General features: G+C 45.0%; 1 protein-coding gene across 2 annotated transcripts in view; it reads right to left on the bottom strand.

The window, feature by feature from the left end:
* Positions 1–16,146, bottom strand: part of INSR (insulin receptor) — a 55,627-nt gene extending 39,481 nt beyond the window's left edge. Inside the window, exons 1-2 of one of the 2 annotated variants that reach the window (XM_084498826.1) lie at positions 16,027–16,146; positions 7,078–7,629 (exon numbers count right to left, since the gene is read on the bottom strand). In XM_084498826.1, coding sequence (XP_084354952.1) covers positions 7,078–7,618 — 541 coding nt within the window. In that variant the 5' untranslated portion in view covers positions 7,619–7,629; positions 16,027–16,146. Of the gene's footprint in view, positions 1–7,077; positions 7,630–15,789; positions 15,987–16,026 lie in introns of those variants that run through there. The other variant, XM_084498825.1, reaches the window with a different exon arrangement.
* Positions 16,147–22,371: the final 6,225 nt, after the last annotated feature.

The following is a 22,371-nucleotide window of genomic DNA, read 5'->3' as shown; positions in this document are numbered from 1 at the left end:
CAGCATTTATTTCAGTGACCGAGCCCCGGAGCGCTGCTTCGTGCGCTTACGCAAGGCCAGCCGCAAACTTTGGATCAAAGCAGAGACCGAAATAACTGCAGGCACGCCGCGAGCAGCTCAGCCCCGCTGCCAGGTCGAGCACAGCCCGTGCCCCCCCCAGCTTCCCGCTACCCAACCTATTTTTTTTTTTTTTCCCCTTCCCAGCTAACCAGCAGCCCTAATTAAGGAGCATAAACATCCCAGCAAGTTCATTCACGTCCCTCCAATAGGAACTCGCAGACAATTATAGGATATAATTGGGAAGCGTGATCGTTGAACTTTTCACCAGCTATTGTTAGAGACAGAGAAGGGTGAGAGCCGCTTCCTCAGGACACAGACAGTTATTCACAGCATCTGTCATTAATCAGAGGTCCCAAAGTCACCGACCTTTCAGCTAGAAATAATCTTTGCAGTGGTCACACCCGCCAAAATAAAATAACCCCAGGTGTATGTGCAGTGGAGGGGTTAAACACAAGGTGTATTTACAGTGGCCATCCCTGTCAGATGCAACTCCTGATAGAGAAAGATGCTGCAGAGAGCTTTGCCAAGTGGCATGTTTCAGTTGGTCTCCTTGCACACACTGAATATACGTCTTTGTAGGGACTCGAGCGGTTCACAATCCTTTCGAGGCCTTCTACAAGAAGGCCTTTCATCATACAATGTAAGAACGCTGTGAAATCACACGTATCTTGAATTTACTCTGCTCTATTTGCCAAAATCTGGGAAGAGGCACCAGAATTGTATTTTCATTTAGAATACTTTTACTCTTCATTAAAATTTTTAAGATTTTAAATAAAGAGCCATTGCTCTGCCTTCATTAAGAGGGGTGAGCAGAGGGAAACGTACAGGATATATAAACCAGCCAGTTCCTTATCTCGACTTACCACACCAGAGCACCCCAGCAGTCAGTAGGATTTGCTCTGAATGAAACAATCTCCTCCTCCCCAGGCAAACACATCAGGCTGGGTGAACCATTTGCAGCGCTCCCATTCATGCATTACTAACACCAGTTAACCCCGTTGCTCAGGTTTGTTTTTTTAATCATTCCCTGACTTCCTGCCTCTACATCCATGCCCAGACAACAGCATTTTCCGACGAACGCGTCTGCCAAGCGTAGTCAGCCCGCTCTATTTTGTCTAACAAGGGCTAATGCAGGTTCCCTTGTTTAAGGGAAACACAGTAACTTGGATCTGTCCTTGAAGTGGGAAAAATAAGTATTCTAGCTGAAGTACCGTGGCATGCCAGCCCTGGAAATGGCAAGTAGTTGACATTGGGTTGCCACTGAAGCCTGAGCAGCGATCCCAACTCAGAGCATCTTCCAAGCCCCTGCATGTTAAACTCCTCTGCAGCCCGGACAGCAGCTTACAGCAAGAGCTTTGGGGAAGGGGTGAAGGAAAAAAGAATTAAAATCGCAGCTCAAACCAAACAAGATTAATGTTTCTTCCATTTTATGGGTACAATACCTCATTCTCCTTTTCAGCTGATCAAACACGTTCACCTGGACAAGGTGTCTATACAGAAATCACTAACTTTGGAGCAATTTATCTCTATTTATTGCCATTAACTGTTGGGCGAGTTGGGAATTAGTCCCCATCCAAGTGCTCTGAAGACAGAAGGGATCAAACTGTGGCTTCTGTTTGAAGTGCTGGTTGTGGATAAGGAAACCATCAACCCCTGTGTTTAAGTGTAAGTGCAGCAGTGAAGAAGCCCAAGAAACACCAACGTGGGGGGACCACGGGAGCTGCATACATGGGGACTTAATAGCATGCTGAAACACTAAGTATTGAAACCCTACAGCCTTGCGTCAGCCCAGGTCAGCGTGCTGTTAAAGCAAAAAGCCAAACTAGGGTCTTCTTCACAACACCAAGTTCTGCTCATTATTTTAAGTAGGTAGTATACTCTTAAATAGCCATTGGTGTGGACTCTTTCACCCCTTCTTCCCAATTCCACAGGCTGCATCGCACCACCAAGCACCATAAATGTCTCAACTACTCTTTATAAGCTGAAGTGAGTTAGTTTAGGATGTCCAGCCGTTTGCAAGCATCACAATAGCCCCGACCACAAGCGCTACACGCGCTCAATAAAGCTGTCGCTTGGCAAGGTTTGGAACAGACGCCCCAGTGAGATTATCGGGTGTCAACTTCCATCTGGCATTTGTCAGAGCTGGGAAGGAAAAAAAGAGGCAGGTCTTATCAGATCTCCAAATAAAAAGAGCACTTCCACTTCATGTGGTAGCAACTGGAAAAATTTCTTTGTGTTTGAAGCTTTAAAAATATCTTGCCCTTGAGGTTGGCTAAGTCTGTGCAGTGCTTCGAGACCCCTTTCCCATACAAAGGTAATAAAGCTCAGCTTATGGTTACCGAAATTCCCAGCACATAAAAATTACAGGAAGCTGTTGCTAAGTAGTATTTCTACCTAAGTAAACATCACAAAATGTTTCCCACACACACCTCTGAACTTTATTATTCAAATCTGCCTTGAAGATGTTCGTCGTTGCAGGATTTCTTCTGGCACCAGTCTCTTTAAAAGCTGTTTCACAGCAGTTGAAAAACACTTCAGGCTGAGCAACGTTTTTCTGAGTGCTTTGTTGTGTTGTTTGTACTAGGAAACAAAGCAGGCTACTAAAGCAACTCTTCAGATCCTTACCTGTCCCCTACCTGTCCCATTATTTTGCCTGGACAGGTCACAGGAAAAGGAAAGAGATTCGGCTGTAACCCCAGTCTCCAGACCTGCTTACACACCATAAAAAAATCCAGACAAGCATCATTATTTTCATACAGTGCCTTTCTTTAGCAGCTCCTTTACGTGCCAATTACTCCAGACTGTTATCACTACTACCTGCTCTATTTTATCCTCTTCAACTGGCACAAATGGTTTTATTTACCTTCCCCTTCCTTTTAATGAGGTTAATATTTTGCAAATTTGTGATTACACTGATTGAGAGAGATACCTTTTGTTTTTAATCACATAAAGCAATAGTTTGAAGAAAGAGTCTACGTACAAACCTGAAATGGCCCCCCTACACTCTTAGTAACTCAAATTCCTACGTAGCATGAAGTCCCGAGACCACAAAGATAAAAGAATCCTGCAAAGGTTTCATTCGGAATGAACAGGAGAACTTGAATTTCACCACTCGTATTTCAGATATTTGTCCTTATATCCCAGGAATGCGGCCCTTCGGTAGTCACCAAGGGACTGGCTGATATTACAGATTGCTTTCCTGTTAATTTTTATTTGGCCATTCCATTTTTCCTTCCTACTACCTTACTCTACCTCTAGATGACCCGACACACAAGTTAAAGGCTGAATTGCTTTTACAATGAGACTGTCGAAAACATCAGACTGCTTCAAATTACGTATGGACAGGGAAGACTGACTGCAGAGAGAATTGGCAGGAAATCCTATTTCACAGGGAATTGTTCCTTCCGCAAGTGGAGTGACAGACATATAGCATTTTTATTACATTTAAAAAAAAAAAAAAACACATGGAAAAAAATGCAAAATATGAAAATCATGTTTGGCAAATATGAACTGAGGTCTAGGACGTGGCATTTCCAGCATTTTTGTTGTCTGAATTCTTCAGCAACGGCGCTCTCTGCATGAACATGCTGCGCTGAACTGAGAACTACATTTTTATGGCAATGAAAATAAGAGTATGTACATATAAAAAGGCCTTACAAGAACGTGGGCTGAAAAGGTACAAAACCTCCAGAATAGGCACAGCTCTTGGCTGCCATAAACAGCACAAGGCTAGACCCAAATTCCAAACAGACTACATATTTCTCTCCCTTCCTACCCAAAATACAACGTGAGTTGGCCTTAGCTGAACTGACTTGCTTCTCACACCAAGACAAGTGATTTCGAAAAAAGGAAAGGAAAGCTTGCAGGAAACACATCCTGACCAATCTCGATTTTTGGTATATCCACCTACACGTCTTCATACTCAGACAGAGATTCTTCAGCATCACGAGTTTGCTGTTTCAGAGCACACGGCTGCCCACAAATCATTTCAGTTCCTCCCGACTGGCTTCATGCACAACCTTAGCTCTAAGGTCTGTAAGAAGATCTTCACTTTGTTGTCTTCAACGCGTTATCACCAACTGAAAAAAAATTCTGGGCTGGAGTTAGAGCTGTAAGTATGATTCAGAGACTTGGAAGTGTGCCTCCAAGATAATTACACGCTGTAACTGAAAGTTAGTTTTGGAGTCAACTGGGATATCTGTGCTGATTAAAAGACAGAAATACCAAAGACGCATGCTCAGCGTGAGATGTGGTGGGGATGGCACCCAAGTGGCCATGGGAAGCAGGCACAAAAGGGCCAGGGACTGGTGTGGAAGGCATGGGGGACTCCAGGGGATCCCCTTTGGTCCTGACCATTTCCACCTCCCTCCCATCACGTTCAGCTTCTGCACGGTGCCGTCCTCCAACCTTCACACACATCCTCGCGAGGTTCCTGCTCATCTCCCTCGTTTCTCCAGCAAGATTCAAAGGCTGGCAAAGTAGATTCAGCGGGCTGGCAAAGCTTGCCAGCTTGGGACCTTTCCCCGTTGAACTGACACACATTCTGTAGCATCAAAACAAGCGGTAGTTGAGTATTCCTGAAGTATGTTTTTCTGGCAGACAGAACAGCAAAATATCACAGTCCACAGTCCCAGGGCAGAACTATCTAGCAGGGCTATCAGCCTTTGGTGTTTAGACCTCAACAACTTCCCATCTGAAGAAGAAAAATAGAAAACTACAAAACTGAGGTTTTATGCTAAGTTCTGTGAACAGTGCATGAACACAAACATCAAAAACCTGCGCTAAAACAAACAAAACCCAACTTCCCCCCAGAAAACTATACTGAAACTTCTGCATTTCATCCCACCACTGCAAAAAGAAAAAAAAAAAAAAAGCAACTAAAAAAGAAGAGGGGAAAATACTTAAAAACCCAAATGATGTGAGACTTCAGCACGCTCAACGAGACAGCATTAGCTGCAGAAGATTCCCGGATAAGCTGCGTAAACGCAGAGGGAAAGACTTCCTGACATTAATACCCTCAGTGCTGGGTGTTACTCTGAGCTCTTCAGGCAAAGGAAAGCCAAAGTACAATTCACACAAGCTTATAATAATCTTGACAAAACAATTACACATGCTAAGGATACGTTAGGGCTGGCAAAAGAACAGAGAAGGCAGCGATTCCACTAACAGATACACTAAATAAATGCCCCAATCTCTCCTATAGCTACTAGAGTGCGTGTACTGGAAGTCTAAAACAGTCAAAAAAAAAAGGCTAACACATGTAAAAGAGTACCGAAGAACAGTTAAAATAGCTTCTGAGGTATAGAGGCAGGTGTCACCAGGCACAATGTAATGCAGATACCATCTCGTTGAGAACACCAGCTACCAATGAAAGCACGAAGCTTAGCATTCAAAACAAAGCTAAGTAGGAGTAAGTGCTTTTGAAAATGCACATCAGTTACAGCCAAAGTATGCAGGAGCCCGGCTTCTCTACATTTTCTCAAAAGGAACACAGAAAACCAGATGGAGAATTTGCATAGAATTTCTTCTGAAATCGTTTCCGAATTCAAATTTCAAATTCAAGTCAAACAGATTTATTAGGCTGGCTTCTTTAGGTACCTAAGTGCATGATCACGCACAGTATCCTCCGATGAATTTAGCTGAATTTGTGTGAGAGGCTGAGGAGCTGAGATTTCTGCCCCTAAGGTAAAAATATTACATTCCTACAGGTTTCGTGGAAATAGGCAGTCACATAAAGGAGAGAAACCATACATTCCAGCCTGCTGTAGCACAGCCCCAGAAGATTCACAGGAATGAGGGACATTATGAATGGTCCAGCCACAGAAAATGTTTCAGTTAGGTCTTTAACCCCATGAAATAGTAGAAAATGCAAAACAGGAACGTGTAAGAAACCAGGTTTCAGTGCTGATAATAACTGCACACCAAAAGAGTTTAGAAACTAAAGTGCTTTATAACCTGAGTTTTCATTTAAAAAAAGAAACACACATACACTCCTGCATGTTCTTGCTCATACCCTGTTATTCCGGCAATAAAAAATAACCACTTTCTTTAAAAGGAAGCTAGACAATTTGGGGTGAGGAGTAGCAGAGGGGAAACCACATTAATTTCATTAGCGTATGCATACTGCTAGGAATTCCTTCTCAAATTTGGCACTTAGCACTCAGAGTTGCCCTTTAAAGCTTGGCAAGAAATGCTCTCCAGCCCGCAAGTTTCCTAATTTCGTCTTAGGACACACTGCTTCATTTGGATGCACTACCTCCAAGACAGACAGCTCTGAATGTGTCAGTTTTACCTCAATTCACTTTGCTCCCCGTCAGTCATAACATAAATCAAAGCAAATATATAATTAAAACTAAACTTAAGGTCGGCTCCAAGCTTGGAAAAAACAAATCTGTATGAAATTAAAAGCAACCCTGACACAGTTTCAGACCTGGGGTTCAGGGGTTAGGACAGCAGCTGCCTTTCTGAACACACCTCTCTCTCTGAACCAAAACCCGAGCCTGAAAGCGCGATTCCTTCTCCCTCCCCAGGGCTCCTGCAATGGGCAGGCACTGCCCAGGACCTCTCTTTTTCCTCCTTTTCCTTTTCTTCCAGTCCGATTCGGCTTCCAGCGTCTCACTGTGTGCAAACACTGCTCACCCATCCACCTATCTTGCACATTTTATGACCGGATGGTTTCAGTAAAAATATAATTGCACTCTTCCGGAGTCAGGTTTATTCCTGAAAGACCTTTCCTGCTGCTTTGTTTCCGTCTTTCAATCAACCTGGACTTTTAATCCCATAGCCAAGCCCCAGAAGCACTAATACCACTAACCAGTACACAAGATAACAGCTATACTCACAGCACACTAAACCGGGGAGCTCTAGGCAGTCCCTGACTTTCTAGAGAAACGAAACACAGCATTTTTGGACACACTATTCACACAGGTGATTAACAGCTGACGTCTCAGCTCCCAGACAGATCTGAGAGGTTAAAACCCATGCTGAGAGCAACCACTCACCGCCCCGCAGACCCACCTCTCTGGCAGCGGTCGTGGGTCCAGCAGCGCTCGATGAAGATGCCGTTGATCACAGTGGGCGGGCAGTTGCTTTTCCCTTTCACAGTGCCCGGACACACATCTCCACACTCTTCTTTGTCATCCTTGTTGGCGACGATGTAGTTGTCTTCTACAGAATCCAAAATCCTCGACCAGTCGATGGTGGACAAGTAGCACAATTCGTTGTTCTTCTCGATCCGCACGGCGCCTCGAGTGATGTTCATCAGGTTGTAGAGGCCGATCTCCTTCAGGTGAACCATCTCAAAAATGACGAGCGCGTAGTTAAAGAACAGATGGGTTCCTCGAATCACAGTGAGGTTGGGGAAGAGTCCCTTTAAGCTCTCCAGGCCGTAGACGCGAAAAAGCAGCAAGTAGTCTGTAATCATAGTCAGTTTGGGAAAGCTGAGCTCGCGGAAATCTTCAGGCTTGGTTTTAAACATCAGCAATATTTGCAAGTGGCCCTCGATCACAGTGCAGTTCTCAAGCATGTTCAGCCGGGTCAGATTGTTGCGAATGTCCATGCTTCTGCAAACTGGAAGGCAAAGAACAATGCTATTTACTTATTTTTTAAAAAAACAGTTTTCCAAACACACACATTTTTCCAACCGTGCCATAATATATCGCTACGTTCAGAACACACAGCCAGGGCCTTTTCAATAAAAGCACGCTTCGAGCGTTAAGAAATACACTGTTGGGAACGCTCCCTGGTATAGGGTTACAAAATATGAACTGAAAGAGTATTTCATAATTTTTTTCTGCCATCTTGAGCTGCTGGATATTACCCCTATCACGACCGGAGCGGCAACAGCAGCCCGCAGACGTCATTCAGCGTTTACAAAGTAAGAGGTGTCCATGCAACAGAGTCTGTTTTCTTTAGATAGTTGCCAGCGACACACCTACCTCATCCCAGATTGTGCAATTAATGCCACTGGATTAGAGGGAGTAATTTAGAATGGTTGCAGGGAGGGAAGAGATAGGAAAAGAAGAATGGGGAGGAAATGGCAGTGCTCGGGAAGGGAAAAAACTGGAAATCCACATGGAAGATGCAGCCTCGGCTCTCGCCCAGACTTTGCTGATGAGTAATTTACTACACCAGAAATTTGTGCCCCGAGCATTCTTTTCAGGTTAGGCGTTTTGTTGTTGGGTTAGGTTTTTTTTTTTGTTATTATTTTCTAAAGGTTGCAAATCTCCCTGCCTTGGCTACCTGGACAGTTTGTTGAGCAGAACCAGTAACCCAAAGAACCGGCAGAGCAAACAAGGATACAAAGCCTGGGTTAGAAGGGAAACAGAATAAAATGAACCCAGGCAGCAGCAAAAGTAGGGACAGAAGGAAACAAGTCTGAATGGGTAAAATTTGAATTCTAATTACAAGTAAGGAAATCTAGAGCACCATGTCCACACAACACAATGAAAACCCCAGCAATAACCCTTTAGAAAAACAAATTTCATGAAAGATACAGCCAGCCCTTAACACTCTGGGAGAACATCAGAGGAAAGGGAAGCCTGTCTGGTGATACAAGCATGCAAGACAACCACTTCCACCTGCCCAGGTGGAAACATTTAATTTTAAGACTGCATCTACTTCAGGAGTCCTCTTTTGACTACAGCAGAGACTTGCCCCCGCGCACACACACGCTCCCCTTGAGAGTTAAAAGCCCAGCACATTTACTTTTCTTTGTCACTGTGTATAAAATTAAACTTCAAGAACACACTCAGCAATAATCAGGGCTTCCAGAATTAACATATGCCCAGATGTTTGATGGTTACAATCGCCTGACTCCTCCCGGCTGTACAAAGACCACTGCTGTGCGGGTTAAAAATAAATTCTATGCAAACGTCTTAATGATTATTCAGAAATCTGCTCCACTGCAATAAAAAATAAAACTGGCAGCACTAATATAGGATCCGGAGCAATGTTATTGCCCAATAGGATTTTTGGCACCGTATCCAAGTCGTTTCATAAATTTCTTTCTGGAAGAAATAGCTAATGCACACTGCACCAGGGATCGCGGGTGTTCCTAAGGTGGGGAAGGAAATCTGAAGACCACATAGGAGCAAGAAACACCGCAGAAAAATGGGAAGCAAACCAGAAAGCTCGTTGTCCATCCCAGGCAGGGGATCAAAGAACTGGGGGAGCAATAGCTTTGGTTTCAGGAAGGTTTCTTGTTATTTAATTTAATCAATTTTTACGAGTATCTCCAAGGGAGGGGGCGTGCGACACGGCCCCATCACCTGGGCCTTTCTGCAAGAGCTGCAAACCTCCAAGTTACACGTCTGAGGCTCAGATCAAGAAGCAAGTAAATTTTCAGCCCTGATGGGGGAAGGAAAAACCTCGAAGAAATGCCATCAGCATAAGGAGGATTTTTTTTTTTTTTTTAGTAACAAGTAAAATCAGCACATTCGTATGTTATTCCAAACTTAAGCTGCCTATGCTGGGAAGCAATTAGCTGCTTTGCAGCTTCTAACAAGCTCCTGACATTCAATCAAGAAGGAGCAATTGGTGGGAGCATAATCACTGCTGATCAACTGGTGCCAAATGGAAAAGCTTCAACAAATCTAAAGCTGTGCAGAAGGACAGAATAATTCCCAGCCACACACAGACTGGGAAGGAGAGAAGGTTTGGGGACTTCTCCCTGGGTTGTTTCTTACTGAAAGGCTTGCGTGTTTCATTGCCCAGGAGAATATATTCTATTAAGGTCAAAAATTTTAATCAAGAACGCATACATATTTTAAATCATTACCAAAAAAATCCTGCGTCTATGCCAGTAGCTTCTTCAGGAAAGGACCAATAACAGTCAAAAACATTGAAATTCAATGTACAAGTCACCAATGGAGCTACAACTATCTGGTAATGCAAAATCCACCTCCTTGTTTCTTAATTACTGCTTGCAAAGCACAGAGGTAGAATAACAGCAAGCTGACCAAGGTGGTACTCACGAGCAATTGCTCCATCACAGACCTCGCAGACATGGACAGGCCAAAAAGATACAGCTCAACCCTGCAGCCGAAGAATTACTTTTGAGAGTAAAAGCTCCAGGCTTTTATCATGGCTTAAGGCCACAAAAAGCACCTACACACTACATGTAGTCACCCGAGTCTTTCATCATCATTCTGAGGGGAATTGGGTAAGTCACCAGAAACCGGCCCTGCCCCAGGCACTCAGCCCCCAGCATGGAGAAGGAAAGAAAAGAAACAGCTCAAAGGCTTTCCCCTCTCCTCCAAAAACACGATTTAGACACCCGTGCAGGGTACAAACCACCCTCACCTGCAGCGTTCCCCCCACTGCAGCTCGCAGAGAAGGCAGCCAAAGGCTGAGACAGACAAATATTTTCACGAAGTGTGTGAAAGCAAAAAAGTTAGATGAAGCTAAACCTAAAAAGAGGCAGGTGATGCTTGTGGGTAAACAGCAAAGCATTTTGAAGAGTTAATTAATTGTATAGATCTACCAGAGCTGGAAGTACACATCCACAGTCCATCAGCTCACTTGGCTTTTTAGAACTATTTTTGTATTTTGGGCCAATTCTCAACTCTCACACAGAGAGCATTATTTGTGAGCAGTGCTGCCAGCACAGACCAGACAGGAGATTCCACACGCCCTAGCAAACCAGGATGTGACCCGAGTTCTTCAAACTCTGCTGCTTTCAAACCTGAGCAATAGCATGTCATAAACCGGCACGTTGTCTGCTTGTCTTAAGGGGTTCCAGCACCGGGAGCTTCTGCCCAAGCCCTTTTCATGGAAGGAGATGTCAAACACTGCAACATTAGCCTGGCAGAGAAACTTAAAAGGAATTTCAATCAAATCACATGCTCGTTTCCGAAACAAACAATTGAATAAAAGGCTACTATGATTGGAAATGTACAAAGATTAAGGGGCTTTATCCAGCTTTTTCCACATTCAGAGAAAATTACATTTAAGAATTATTTTTCGTTATCTACTTCAGTTTGGTTTTTAAGTGATAAGTATCACCACAAAAGCTGAACCTCATTTTTAATTCCTCGGGCATCGAGGAGAAGGAGTTACACCTATCTGAAACAAGACCTGCTTTTCTGCTGCGGGGTCCTCGATCTTTTCCTGCTCTTGAATTCTGTTCAGCAGTTTGCATCTTCTGCTCATGCAGCAGCTGCTGAAGTCGCCCATAAATTTATCGTTACCAAGACAACGAGAAGCAGTTTTAAGCAAAGTAGTAAGTGGCTTTCCACAGCCTCTCTCAATAGTGTTTCTTCTGCAGGGGCAGGGGGATTACTCAGTGATTCAGTACAAAGGCTAGTCAGGTGCGATCCCGGGAGAGCAAAGTTGAGGAGTCAATTGTAAGACAGACAACCTGGGTCCAAAAAATACAGAAATCAGCAAAATAACTATCTCAGTCTGATTCCCTAATAGTAGGCCCAATGCTATTCCTGTTCAAGCTACTGGCAAAAGCCCTGCTAACACAGATTCCTGCGTTTCAGCAGAAACGGGCTCCGCATCCAGCAGCACAGCACGACACTGCCAGAGAAGAAAAACTCCTCCATCCCTAGCTACTAAGCTATTCAAAGGAACTTAAAAAACAATAATAACAATAAAAAAAAAAAAATCATTATAGGCACATTTCATCAGATCCCCAAGAAAAAAGTTGCAAGGTGTTTTTTTTTTTTTTTTGTTTGGTTTTTTTTTTTGTTTTTTTTTTTTTAATAAAAATAAAAAATCCTGGGATGCCAACCAAGCCTCTCGAACAAACTAGTTTGGTAGCAACCTTCAAGCGCTGAATGAAGAAAGGAGATCTGATGTCAGAGGTTACTTCTGGAGATACAGTCTAACCGAGGGAATAGCTGGAACTTAAGCCTTGTTTATAGTAAACTAGCTGGATACCAGACCTTAATGATTCACTGCTTTAGAGCTCTGGCTCTTGAACAATCGAGGCCAGGATGATGTAGGATTACACAGAAGGAACATAAACCATTTAAGATAACCATTAGTTAATTGCGCGTTTTAGAGCGTTCACTACCGACGTGAATAAAGGAATCATTTAGGAAAAATTGCACTCGCCGATTAAATCAAAAACTTGGTGATTCTATATAATGCTAACTTGTACACAGAAGGCATTAGGAAACTGGGAAATGGGTTTTTAGGTGTTTCTTAGGATAATTGAGACATGAAAGAATCCTGTTAAGGGACGGGACAGAAGAAACGACCACAAGCCAGCTTCTAGCCTAGTGCAGTAATAGTTTAACAGGAGCTATCTATTAGCAAAACGTTTGTTATTGAGCTTTGGTTTTGCACCTCAGTCACTTGGATCTGAGCAACGAAGCAAATTCAGAAATGCACTCAAAAGTGAGGCTGTTTATGAACCTGCAGCCTGCTCGGATAACATCTCGGGTGGCTGTTATCTTTCACTACGCAAGCCAGTGTTCCTGAACTAAGGGCCAGCCTGTCACGGAGCTTGCTTTCTTTAATGCCAAAAGCATACATAACCTCCCGGTCTGCCTCTAACGCCTGGTTTACTACAACATCACGCTCTCCACATTCAAATCAAAACATTAGGGGAAAACAAGGCTCGTGCTGCTGTGTTTTTCCAAGCAAAGATACTGGAAGGGGTGGTGCTGGAGCGACAGCATCCCAGGACCACGGGAGATCCATCAGAGCGACGAGCAGAGGTCACTGCCAGCAGATTTGGGGATTCGGTTGTCAACATTAAGATAAGTTATGTTCCACAAAACGGCCACCCCAAAATCGATCAGAAAGCCTGTGGGTTTTTTGTAGGCTATTCAGAATGAATGCACTGCCTCTCTAAAATAGCAAGGGCACACGCTGGGATGGTTGGTGGACACGGTCACTGCCTGCTTCTGACACTGCCCTGCTGCAGTCACTCTTCCTACTTTAAACCCCCTGGAGCGACATTTCACTCTAGACCGAGTCTCTCAACGTTAAAACGTAAGAGACCAGCTTCTTAATGAGTTTAGGAGCAGAAAAAAGAACCCCAAATGAATCAGAATTAACAACACCGAGTAAAATAACATTAAAAGGCTATTACTAAAGGAAAAAAAAAAAAAAAAAAAGGAATTAGTCCCACCTAACATCAGCACAGAGAGCTCAGACAGATTCCTAACTCCCACCACCAGCAACAGCGTGCAAGTACAGCGACCAGCTTCAGGTGAAGAGCTTAGAAGAGGAAGAAGCGTACTCTAACCTCTACTGACTGTATTGATTAGCTTTCTACTAATTTCAAAAGGTGCCCAACGCATATTGCTCCTTTGATAGATGCCTGAGACCAGGTGAGGTGAATCCCACCCTGAATACCACAACTAATGAACTGCCGTGTGAGTCACGCATGAGATTTATTTCGAGAAGCTGCATTATGTTTACACAGCGATAAAGAAAAAATAAAAAGCCAAACCTGCTTTTCTTAACTAAAAATGTGTGCATCTTCACGCTGTGAGCAGGTCTGGTCTCCTTTCCTTAACCCTTGCTTCTCCTCCTCTCAACCACATCTGAACCCAACTAAACCAAATGTAAAAGAGGAAGAGAGCGCACACACACAGGATTCCCAAACACATGAAAACTGGGGATGGGTTAAGGAGGAAAACCTTCAGCATCTCCATCAAAAGACAGCTTCAAGAGTGAATAAACCCTCCATCCAGCTTGCCTGCTCAACACACCATACGCTGCTTTTGCCCCGGCTCTTAGCAGATGTGAGACGAATGCTAGCATTGTCTGCAACAAGTAAAGGGAAGAAGAAGACACGTGGCACAAGAAATATCATGGTTCGGCTCAGAGCTCAGGGAATATTGTCACTGGAGAGCAGCGTTATCATGGGGCATGCTAGTACTGAATGCAGGATGCAAATCTCCAAGAAAGCAGACTTCATTAGTCCCGTTGCTCAGGGAACAACTTGTTTGCTTATGCAACTATTGTGCATGCATTTACCCTTCCAGCCACTCTGATGCAGGCCTCCACGTTAGCGTGTTGTTTTCAATCCACGCTGTGGTGCTGTGTGATCTAATCATTCTCAGAAAATGGAGTCAAACATCAAAGTAGCTGAAAACCTTTTGAATTCAGGAACTTACTGTCCAAACAGCCTCTAAGATACTTTGAAAAGTGTCTGCGTTGTATGAATGATACACAAATATTCCACCCCAGATGCTGCTTTTATGTCCTGTACATCGCTCCTGTCTCTCCATCCATAAATTGTAGAGCGTATTTTCCTACCGCACAGATGAAGCAGCTATGATCGTATTCACTCTTGCAACCAAAGAGGCAGAATACGCTTTTAAGCATGTAAGTAAATAAATAAATAAAAAGCTTCAGCGTGGTGGTAATAATAATGTTTTCAAATTAGGAACTGCTGGACTAAAGTTGTGTATGGATTTATTATTAGTGCTATATGTCAACTACCTTCTCCATTCCTCTGTCGGTGATGGGCGGGTTTGTACATGCTTGCCAGCTATAACTTACCCTCCCTAGTTAAAAACATATCCGCAGTCTCTTTTAAAGGCTTCTAATGTAACAGCGTTGTATGAGGTCGGAATTAGGTGTTTTTGAAATACGTGACTTGTCAGATTGCTGCAAAAAACGAGGCTGTCTCAAAGGTACGCCCTGCTTTATTCCCTCAATATCACCCCCGTTTTAAAAATGCCCAGGATTGCCTCGTCTGCACTTGATGCAATTCTCTTGCTGTGGCCTTTTCTGATGGGGAAGCTAACAGGTAGACTACGGGATGCGCTACAGGATAGACAATTGGAGCAGCTAGTTAGTTCTCTTCAAATAAATATGTTCCTTACATTAAAAAAAATATGCAACTGTAATCATTGACATTAAAACCTTCGACTAGAGCAGTTTCTTAAGAAAGTTTATTCAATATTACCCATCAAAAGCAGCTCCTAAAGCTTAAACTCACATCAGCCATTAATTTCACGAGCTCGCCACCTCCAATTCACCACCTTTAGATCCCTACCTCACATTCTACAAGTCGCTGTTTAAGCACAGATCCCTACCTTCGAGCTTTATCCCCCTTTAATACCCGCGGCTTTGGAAGATTACCTACAAGTATTCCTGCGGTTAATGACAAACCCTCCCGACTCGAAGCCTCGCCACGCTACGAACCTCTTGAAACTGGAGCTCGTTTTCAAACCAGCCTTAAAACAGAAGCGTCGGGGAGCCCCAAACAGCCTCTTGTACCCCAACAGAAACCGGGGAGGCCCTGATAGAGGAGGGCAGCCCGGGCAGGGGCAGCACCCTGACCCCCTGGGCGTGTGGAGAAGCAGCCGAGCGGCGTGCCCGTGAGTAAACACCGCGGCAACCCGGGCACCCAGCGGGGGCCCCAAGCCCTTCCAGCCTCCGTCCTGCCCTCCCCGCTCCAATCTCGACCTCCTCCGAGCCGCCCCCTACCCCACTCACGGCCCCTCGGCAATTTGGGACCGAACCTCCCCACACACACCCCACAGCGAGCCCTGAAGGTCACCCGAGCCGCTCCCGGGGTGAGGAGAGCTCCGGGCCCCTCCGGCACCACGGGGACCCGCAGGCCCCAACCGAGCCTTCCCCGGGGCCGCCGTCCCCACCGCCGCGGCCTGGGCTCGGCGGCGCTCGCCAGGTCCAAAGGGTGCAGGCGGCGGGGACCCGCCCGCCCCCTCACGGCGCCGGTGCCCCCCCCCCCCAAACCCTACCGCCCGTTTAGGCCTCGCCCCCCCACACACACACCCCGGCTCCCCTACTCACTCTCCCCGCGGCCTCGGCCGCAGCAGGCCGCCAGCAGCAGCACCACGGCCCCGGCCAGCGCCGCCGCCGCCGCTCGTCTCGGTGCCATGCCCGCGTCCCTGCGGCCGCCGCGGCTCGGCGCGTCCCGGCTGGGGCGAATCAGAGGCCGCGGGGCGGGCGCGGGGGCCGGGCCGGGCTTCGCATCGTCGGTGAGGGACCCGCTGAGGGCCTCACCCCCCCCACCCCTCTTCCACCCACCCTCCTCCCTCTTCTTTTCCTTCTCCTTCTTTAATAGCCGCCGGCTGAGGGAAACGGGGCGGCCCCGTGCTCCTCCCCGCCGGCCCCCGGTGAGGCGTGAGGCCGCCGCCGCCTCGCAGCGCAGGCCGGGCTGGCGGCTGCTTGCTTGCCCTGGCCGGTAAACAAGGGGCTGCCCCCGTCAGCTGGGAGAGGAGAGGAGCGGGGCGGCGGCAAAGGGCGGCGCGGAGCCGGGGCCGGGGCCGGGGGAGGAGCGGAGGAGGCGGCGGCGGCGGCTTCCACCTGCCGGGCCGCGGCGCTGAGGGAACGGGGACCGGGGACGGTCCTTTTTCAAGGGGAAAAGAGGCCGATTTTGGGGGGGTTAGGGGTAAAGATCAGGCTGTGTTTGGGCCGGGTGGTGTTGTGTGAGGGCAGGAGGGCCAGCGCTGAGGAGCTATGTCAGCCCCTTTCTCCAGGGGGATGCAGCATCTGATGCATTTTCCTCTTTTTTTATTTTTTTATTATTATTTTTTTAAATCCTCTGCGCTTTGTAGTTGCACTAAGCCATTACACTACGGTTCCTGGCAACTTCCAGTAATTTCACCTGGCGCTTGCTTTCACCCATTTCTGGGAGATAGAGCTACATAAACTGCAGGAATAAAGCTTTTTTAATTTGAAAACACCGAGTAAATACAGTTGTCTTCCCAATCTTTGCCACACCATCAGCTTTCAACAAACCCCACTTCTGTATTGCATTTCTTGCTCATTAATGGACCATGAGGCAGGCCACGGGTGAGCGGAGCACCAGAACTCTGCCTTGGCTCCATTTTCTGGACACCAAACTGCTTTAAAAGAGTTTGCATCGTTTTAAATATTTGTGTTCCTTTGCCATTTAAAGGATTGCTGCAGTTGCCACAGGGATATTGCATAGTTGTGAATGGGAGGAGGTATGGGCTATGAAATCACAGCTATTTTAGCCGAGCTCACGCTGACATTCTTTGAGGTTTCCCAGTTGGATGGGATAAGGTCAGGGGCCTGATTCTACTGAATCACTTCAGCGTAAACAATATCAACTGTGATGGTACCTGCGTAGCAATAACTGCATCCTACCCTTTGCAAAGTATTTAAATGCTTAGATGAAAGGGCCCGGTTTAAGTGGGGATGCCTTCTCTTGTGATTGTTATAGCAAGAGACGATGTGTATCTGCACAGCACGTTAGCTGTTGATCGAGCCTATTGGTGTGTGGCAACTGCCATCATGGGAACACATTTTCCTGTTGCCATTTTCTCAGATGTTCCCTTCTACTTACAACTCACAGGTGCAGAGGAGACTCAGAACTTAACTCACTTCTCTAAAGAGTGCTCCAGGAAGTAAGGACAGCAAAGGAATGGAAACAGACACCAAAACTATACGTTCTGTGCTTGCAAATTAACCTGCCTTATGACTATAGACTTTGCATAAAGCAGAGAGAGCCAAACATCAACGAGACAGTTTGGGCTATGTGGAATTTATAATGTGACTGTAATAGCAACCTACTTTTGCTTACTCACTTATGTTCTCATTGCCTTTCATGTAATAATGATATCAGCTTACAGATTGGCACAGGAGGATTAAAGGCTACAGATTTATTATCTTTTGCTAAAATACTATTTTTAGTTTCTAATTACTGATTAAGAACATCAGCGTGCAATCTTTCCAGCATCTTTCCCATACAGTCACTGCTACATATTCATCATGCTACAGTACACTAGTTTTGCAATCAGATAAACCAACAGTAGCAATGTGGGCTCTAGGAAACTAAGCCAGCACCTGTTTGGTATTTTTTTTCTAATAGCTACAGTTCGTGATCTTCTCTAACTTCCAATTTCAGAAACTCTACTAAAAATCACAAGTTTGATATATTAAATACAACTCCTTTCTTAAACAACATTAAGAGTTCTTTCTCCCCACCACATATATGTTTTAGTTAAAATAACTTATAAATAAGCAGTGAGAAATGCCTAAGAACTGTGACAAACTTTTGGGGATTCATTTCTGAATCAGCCTAAGAAAATAACTACATAAAGTCTTCACAGAACCACACTATCTCTCTACTAGACCCCACTAAGACTATTTTTGTCAGTTCCTTACTTAAATAAATCTAAATCTCTGGCTAGAGAAGCCAAAGAACATGGGTATGGAACTTGGAAATAATATTGTCTTTTCTGACCTTCAACATTTTTTGATACAGGGAGAGATCTACAATTACAATACTGGAACAGTGTGCACTTGCATGAGGTAAAAAAATATTTTTTGGAGGACAAAATTTACAAAAATGTACAGAGTATTAGCCAGGTTACTATTTGTGTCTATGGGAATCCCCAGTGCATTTGGAAGGCGGTCTTTTCCCTTTTACGCTATTTAGAAAATCAGTGTAACAAAATTTGTATGGTACTTTCAGAGATGGAACCCAAAATGTCCCCCGTTGTAGTGTTTTCCTGAAAAACATACTTTTTTTTTTTTTTTTTTTTTTTTTTTTGCCTTCTTTGGAATTTCAGCTGAGATAATATATAATAAACATCTTGAAATACTGTACAGTGTGAAAGCAGTACATCACGAGATAATGCTGTAAATTTACAGGCCCCATCGAAAGCCTTGTTTCTTTTGAAATCCCCCCAAAAAACTGTCCCATTATTCATCTTTGCTCTACAGTTACTTCACAGCTGCCACGAATCACAGGACAGACTTAAGATACAAACAAAGCAGATAAATAGCAAAATACAGCTGTATGCCTAGCATCGCCTTTCATAAAGGTGCGCAATGTCTGCAGGGTCAGCGACCTCCAAACCACGGCCTTCAACGCTTAAAAAAAAAAATGCAGGCCCTTATCCTTTGCTTATTAACAAATTAACAGGAATACAATAGTCAAGGGCTATGGGCATGCGGTTATCATGCACAACACTTGTTTCAGATTGTTATTTTAACATGACACATCTGGTACAGCCTCAAGTACAGAAGTACTTTGACGTATATTGTTGTCCCTCATCCCCCACGGATGCGTCTTCTCCTCTCCCTCCCCCCAAAAATCGTGCCAAACCTTGAACTAGTTTTTGTTTTTGCATTCTACGTGCATGGTTTACGGCAGCCCACAGAGGCTGAAAACAATCTTTCCGCAGCCGTGTCCCAAGCTTCCTTTTCTGAGACTGCAGAGTTGGAAGTCATGCCACTCTGCCCTCCGAATGCCTCCCTGTCAAACCAGCCCAACTGTGCTGACATTCTAACCAGATCCCAGCCCCTCCGGATCAATGCTGCTAGGACTTGAAGTCCTTGGAAGCTCGCCCCAGGCAGTAACATCCCTAGAAAAGGAACCACTTTTGCACGAGTGAGCTGGCTTGCATTGAGTATGGAAGATAAACTGGCTCAACCTCACTCCCAACCTTCTGAGAGGGCCGAGACTGCTTGCCTTATCCCCATCCCCACGTAGCTTTCCCCTGTTCACGTTAACAAAGCTGAGGACGAGCTGTTTAGGCACCAACAGCCCAGTTCTTCAAAGCGTTATCTCCAGGGCCTGCTGTCTGCAGCAGCGCGGACGTACCCAATGCAACAGCCTTTGCACGCTGCCCTCGGAGCTCTGTCACATCCTTGTATTGGCAACTACATGTGGAGAGATAACACAGCTTGGCTTCCAGATCGCCGAGATACTGAGCTAGCCGAAAGCTCGATGGCCTGAAAACGAAACGTCTTTTTCGCATGAAACTCACACCGGAACCAAACACTGCAGACGTCTGTGTTTGGGCGAACTGGCTTTTTGTTTTTGTTTTAGCCAAACAAGAGTACTTAAAGTTCCATGCTAATTAGTCAGTTTATGAATATTCAAGGAACACAAAGCCTTCCACCCAAAAGGACTTACAAGAAGGTACCTTGGTAGTAATGCTGTTTCAAGAACAAAAGAGCTGAAAACTAGTTCAGTGACCCAAAGCCTAGCAGCAAGCCAGAAGGCAGAACTGAGAGTCAGGATTATCACTTTCTGCTTCATTCACCATTCAGTGTTTCTTACAAACAGGTTCCAATTACCTAGGTGAATAGTTACCCACAGAAGTTAGGGAAGAAAAGGGGTCCACTTAGAATCCAGCTAAGGTTGCCGGATTTTTATCGAGTAAAATTGATTTGCCAGGCTTACTTCCCTGCTCACAAGTTTCTCACCATGCAGTGTACACATTATTCAGCCTCCTGTCCTTTGAAGATGCAGAGGAGCTGCTGTTGAAGCCAACAATAGCTAAGTCTCTGCATCACTGGCAGGATGTCGCTGTAAAGGTTACAGAATTGACTTCTAAGTGACTAGCCCAAAAGCTGAGAATACAGGAGAGCTGACCTTGGAAAATTTATCTCATCCTGTTTAGAGTCACACAGAACTATTTGCCAAATCTCCTAATATAAAATATTTCACGTCATGGATTGACAAAGTTCCTTTCTTACCCTTCCTTCCGTCCACACCAAATCCGATAAGTGAACGCTCTCTTCTCGATGGGAGAAAGCTCAGAGGATGAAGGTCCGGTCACTTTACGTGCTAAGGACAGAAGTCCCTTTTTTTTTTTAACGCTGAAACAGGAAACTCTGTCAGATCCTTCTGGACAATTCTATTGTTATATTAGCAAATACAACCTTTGCTTAAGGTGAAAGTGGCAGAGGGCATCTCTGCCACATCAGTTCAAAGGAACTGGAGATGAAAGAGGCAAAGGAAATCGCAGCACTCCATGGCCTTCTGCAACGCTGCCCTGTTTTATCCTCAGTTTTCATCCAGTCTGAATTTTGGATGTCACAGAAGCAGATGCGATATTCAACTTGCTTTCCATTCCTTGTCAGAAAGTTTTCATTTTGATTCAGCATCAAAGTATTCGACTAGATTTTTCTTTACTAGTACAACCACAAGTCAGTGCTGGTAACCTGCGTGTAACGAGCCCAGCTGCCTAGCAGCTGGCTGCCCAGCTGGCCTTCACCTCCCTCTGGCCTCGCCACCATTCTTTCCTACAACTCCTCACAGCACACCTAAGCCAACCCCGCATCCAGTTTGCACAACTTACACCACTGCTGCCAGGCATGCTGTTCTCTATCAGCAGCCACGTGCAAAATAGTGGCTGCAGCAGCGTCACTCTCTAATACATAGTATGGGCACGCCGTGCCCCAGGCGACCAACTGGCTACACCAGTTCTAATCTAGACTTCACTTTTTTTTTTATTAATGCACTTTTTTTTTTTTTTTTTGGCTAATCCACACGTCAAAATTGGAGGGACAGCCCTCTGGGCAGCACAGCAGAGTTCAGCACACCGTAACTCTATGCTTCACTCTGCTTTATCAAACGTTTTGCATTTTAGACACAGAACTTCGAGTTCCCGTTTTGATAACCAGTTTGTTCTGTAGCTAGGAGACACACCCTTTCTTTGTAAATGTTACAAATCAAGCATATCTAATCCATTATTCACTAGCTGCTGCTGCTTCCCACTTCCATCTCCTATTAGGAGGTAGCGCTCGTGCCAGAAATGTCACAGTGGTCTCATGTGACAGGTGGTATTGATTTAGCTTCATTGGTTTTTAATGTCACTCCTGTTCAGTGGGAACACACAGTGAGCGCACACCAAGCCGCAGCAATGTGGCAGATCTGGACAAGAGCTATCAGCCAGTCCTGCACTGGGCCGTAGGACTCTGGAATGGCATCAGCACCCTGCTGTAGTCCGAGAGATCTGATTATTATTTTGTGCTCCTATCTGCTATGTTATTATGGTTGAAATTTTTTTCATGCTTGTAACTATCGATCATAAGACTTGGATTTTGAGGTTTTGTTTCAGGTTCTTTGCAGAGAGAACAAGAATGGAGGTGACTGGTCCAGTATCACACAATGAGCAGTCACAAACAGACCTTCACCTGCCCACACTCTCCTCTTTTACTAAATGCCCCATTAGCAGAGTAGCTGACAGTTTTAGAAAGCTGCTCACAACCTATCAAGTCTGATGCACAGAAGCTTTGTAAAATAAATTCAAGGAAGCGTATGTGCAAAACAAGCTTAGCGATTACCCAGCCATAGCAACCATTGTATACAGTATTCTGCTCCTACCATTCGTGCATCCTTTCTGACAGCTTATCTACTGTGAAAATCCTTCCAAATTATCAAATCCAGCTGTGTCTGAAGACAGCTTAATCATATGTATTATATCTAAGAGTCTGTCACCATGAATGTTTGCCAGAAAAGCTTGGAGTGACCCATAGTTACCGTTGCTGCCAGTCTCAGAGGCACTGCATTCACCAGCCTGACGTGACCCAAGTCTCTAAAACATTATTATTATTTTTTTACTTGCTGCCTGAAAGTAGCTAGTCTGCCAAGAAGCCAACCAAGGC

This window comes from Aythya ferina (assembly GCF_964211825.1).
Source record: "Aythya ferina genome assembly, chromosome: 26".
Classification (NCBI taxonomy): domain Eukaryota; kingdom Metazoa; phylum Chordata; class Aves; order Anseriformes; family Anatidae; genus Aythya; species Aythya ferina.
The sequence above is the reverse complement of the archived record's forward strand: the minus strand, read 5'-3'. Positions and strand labels throughout refer to the sequence as shown.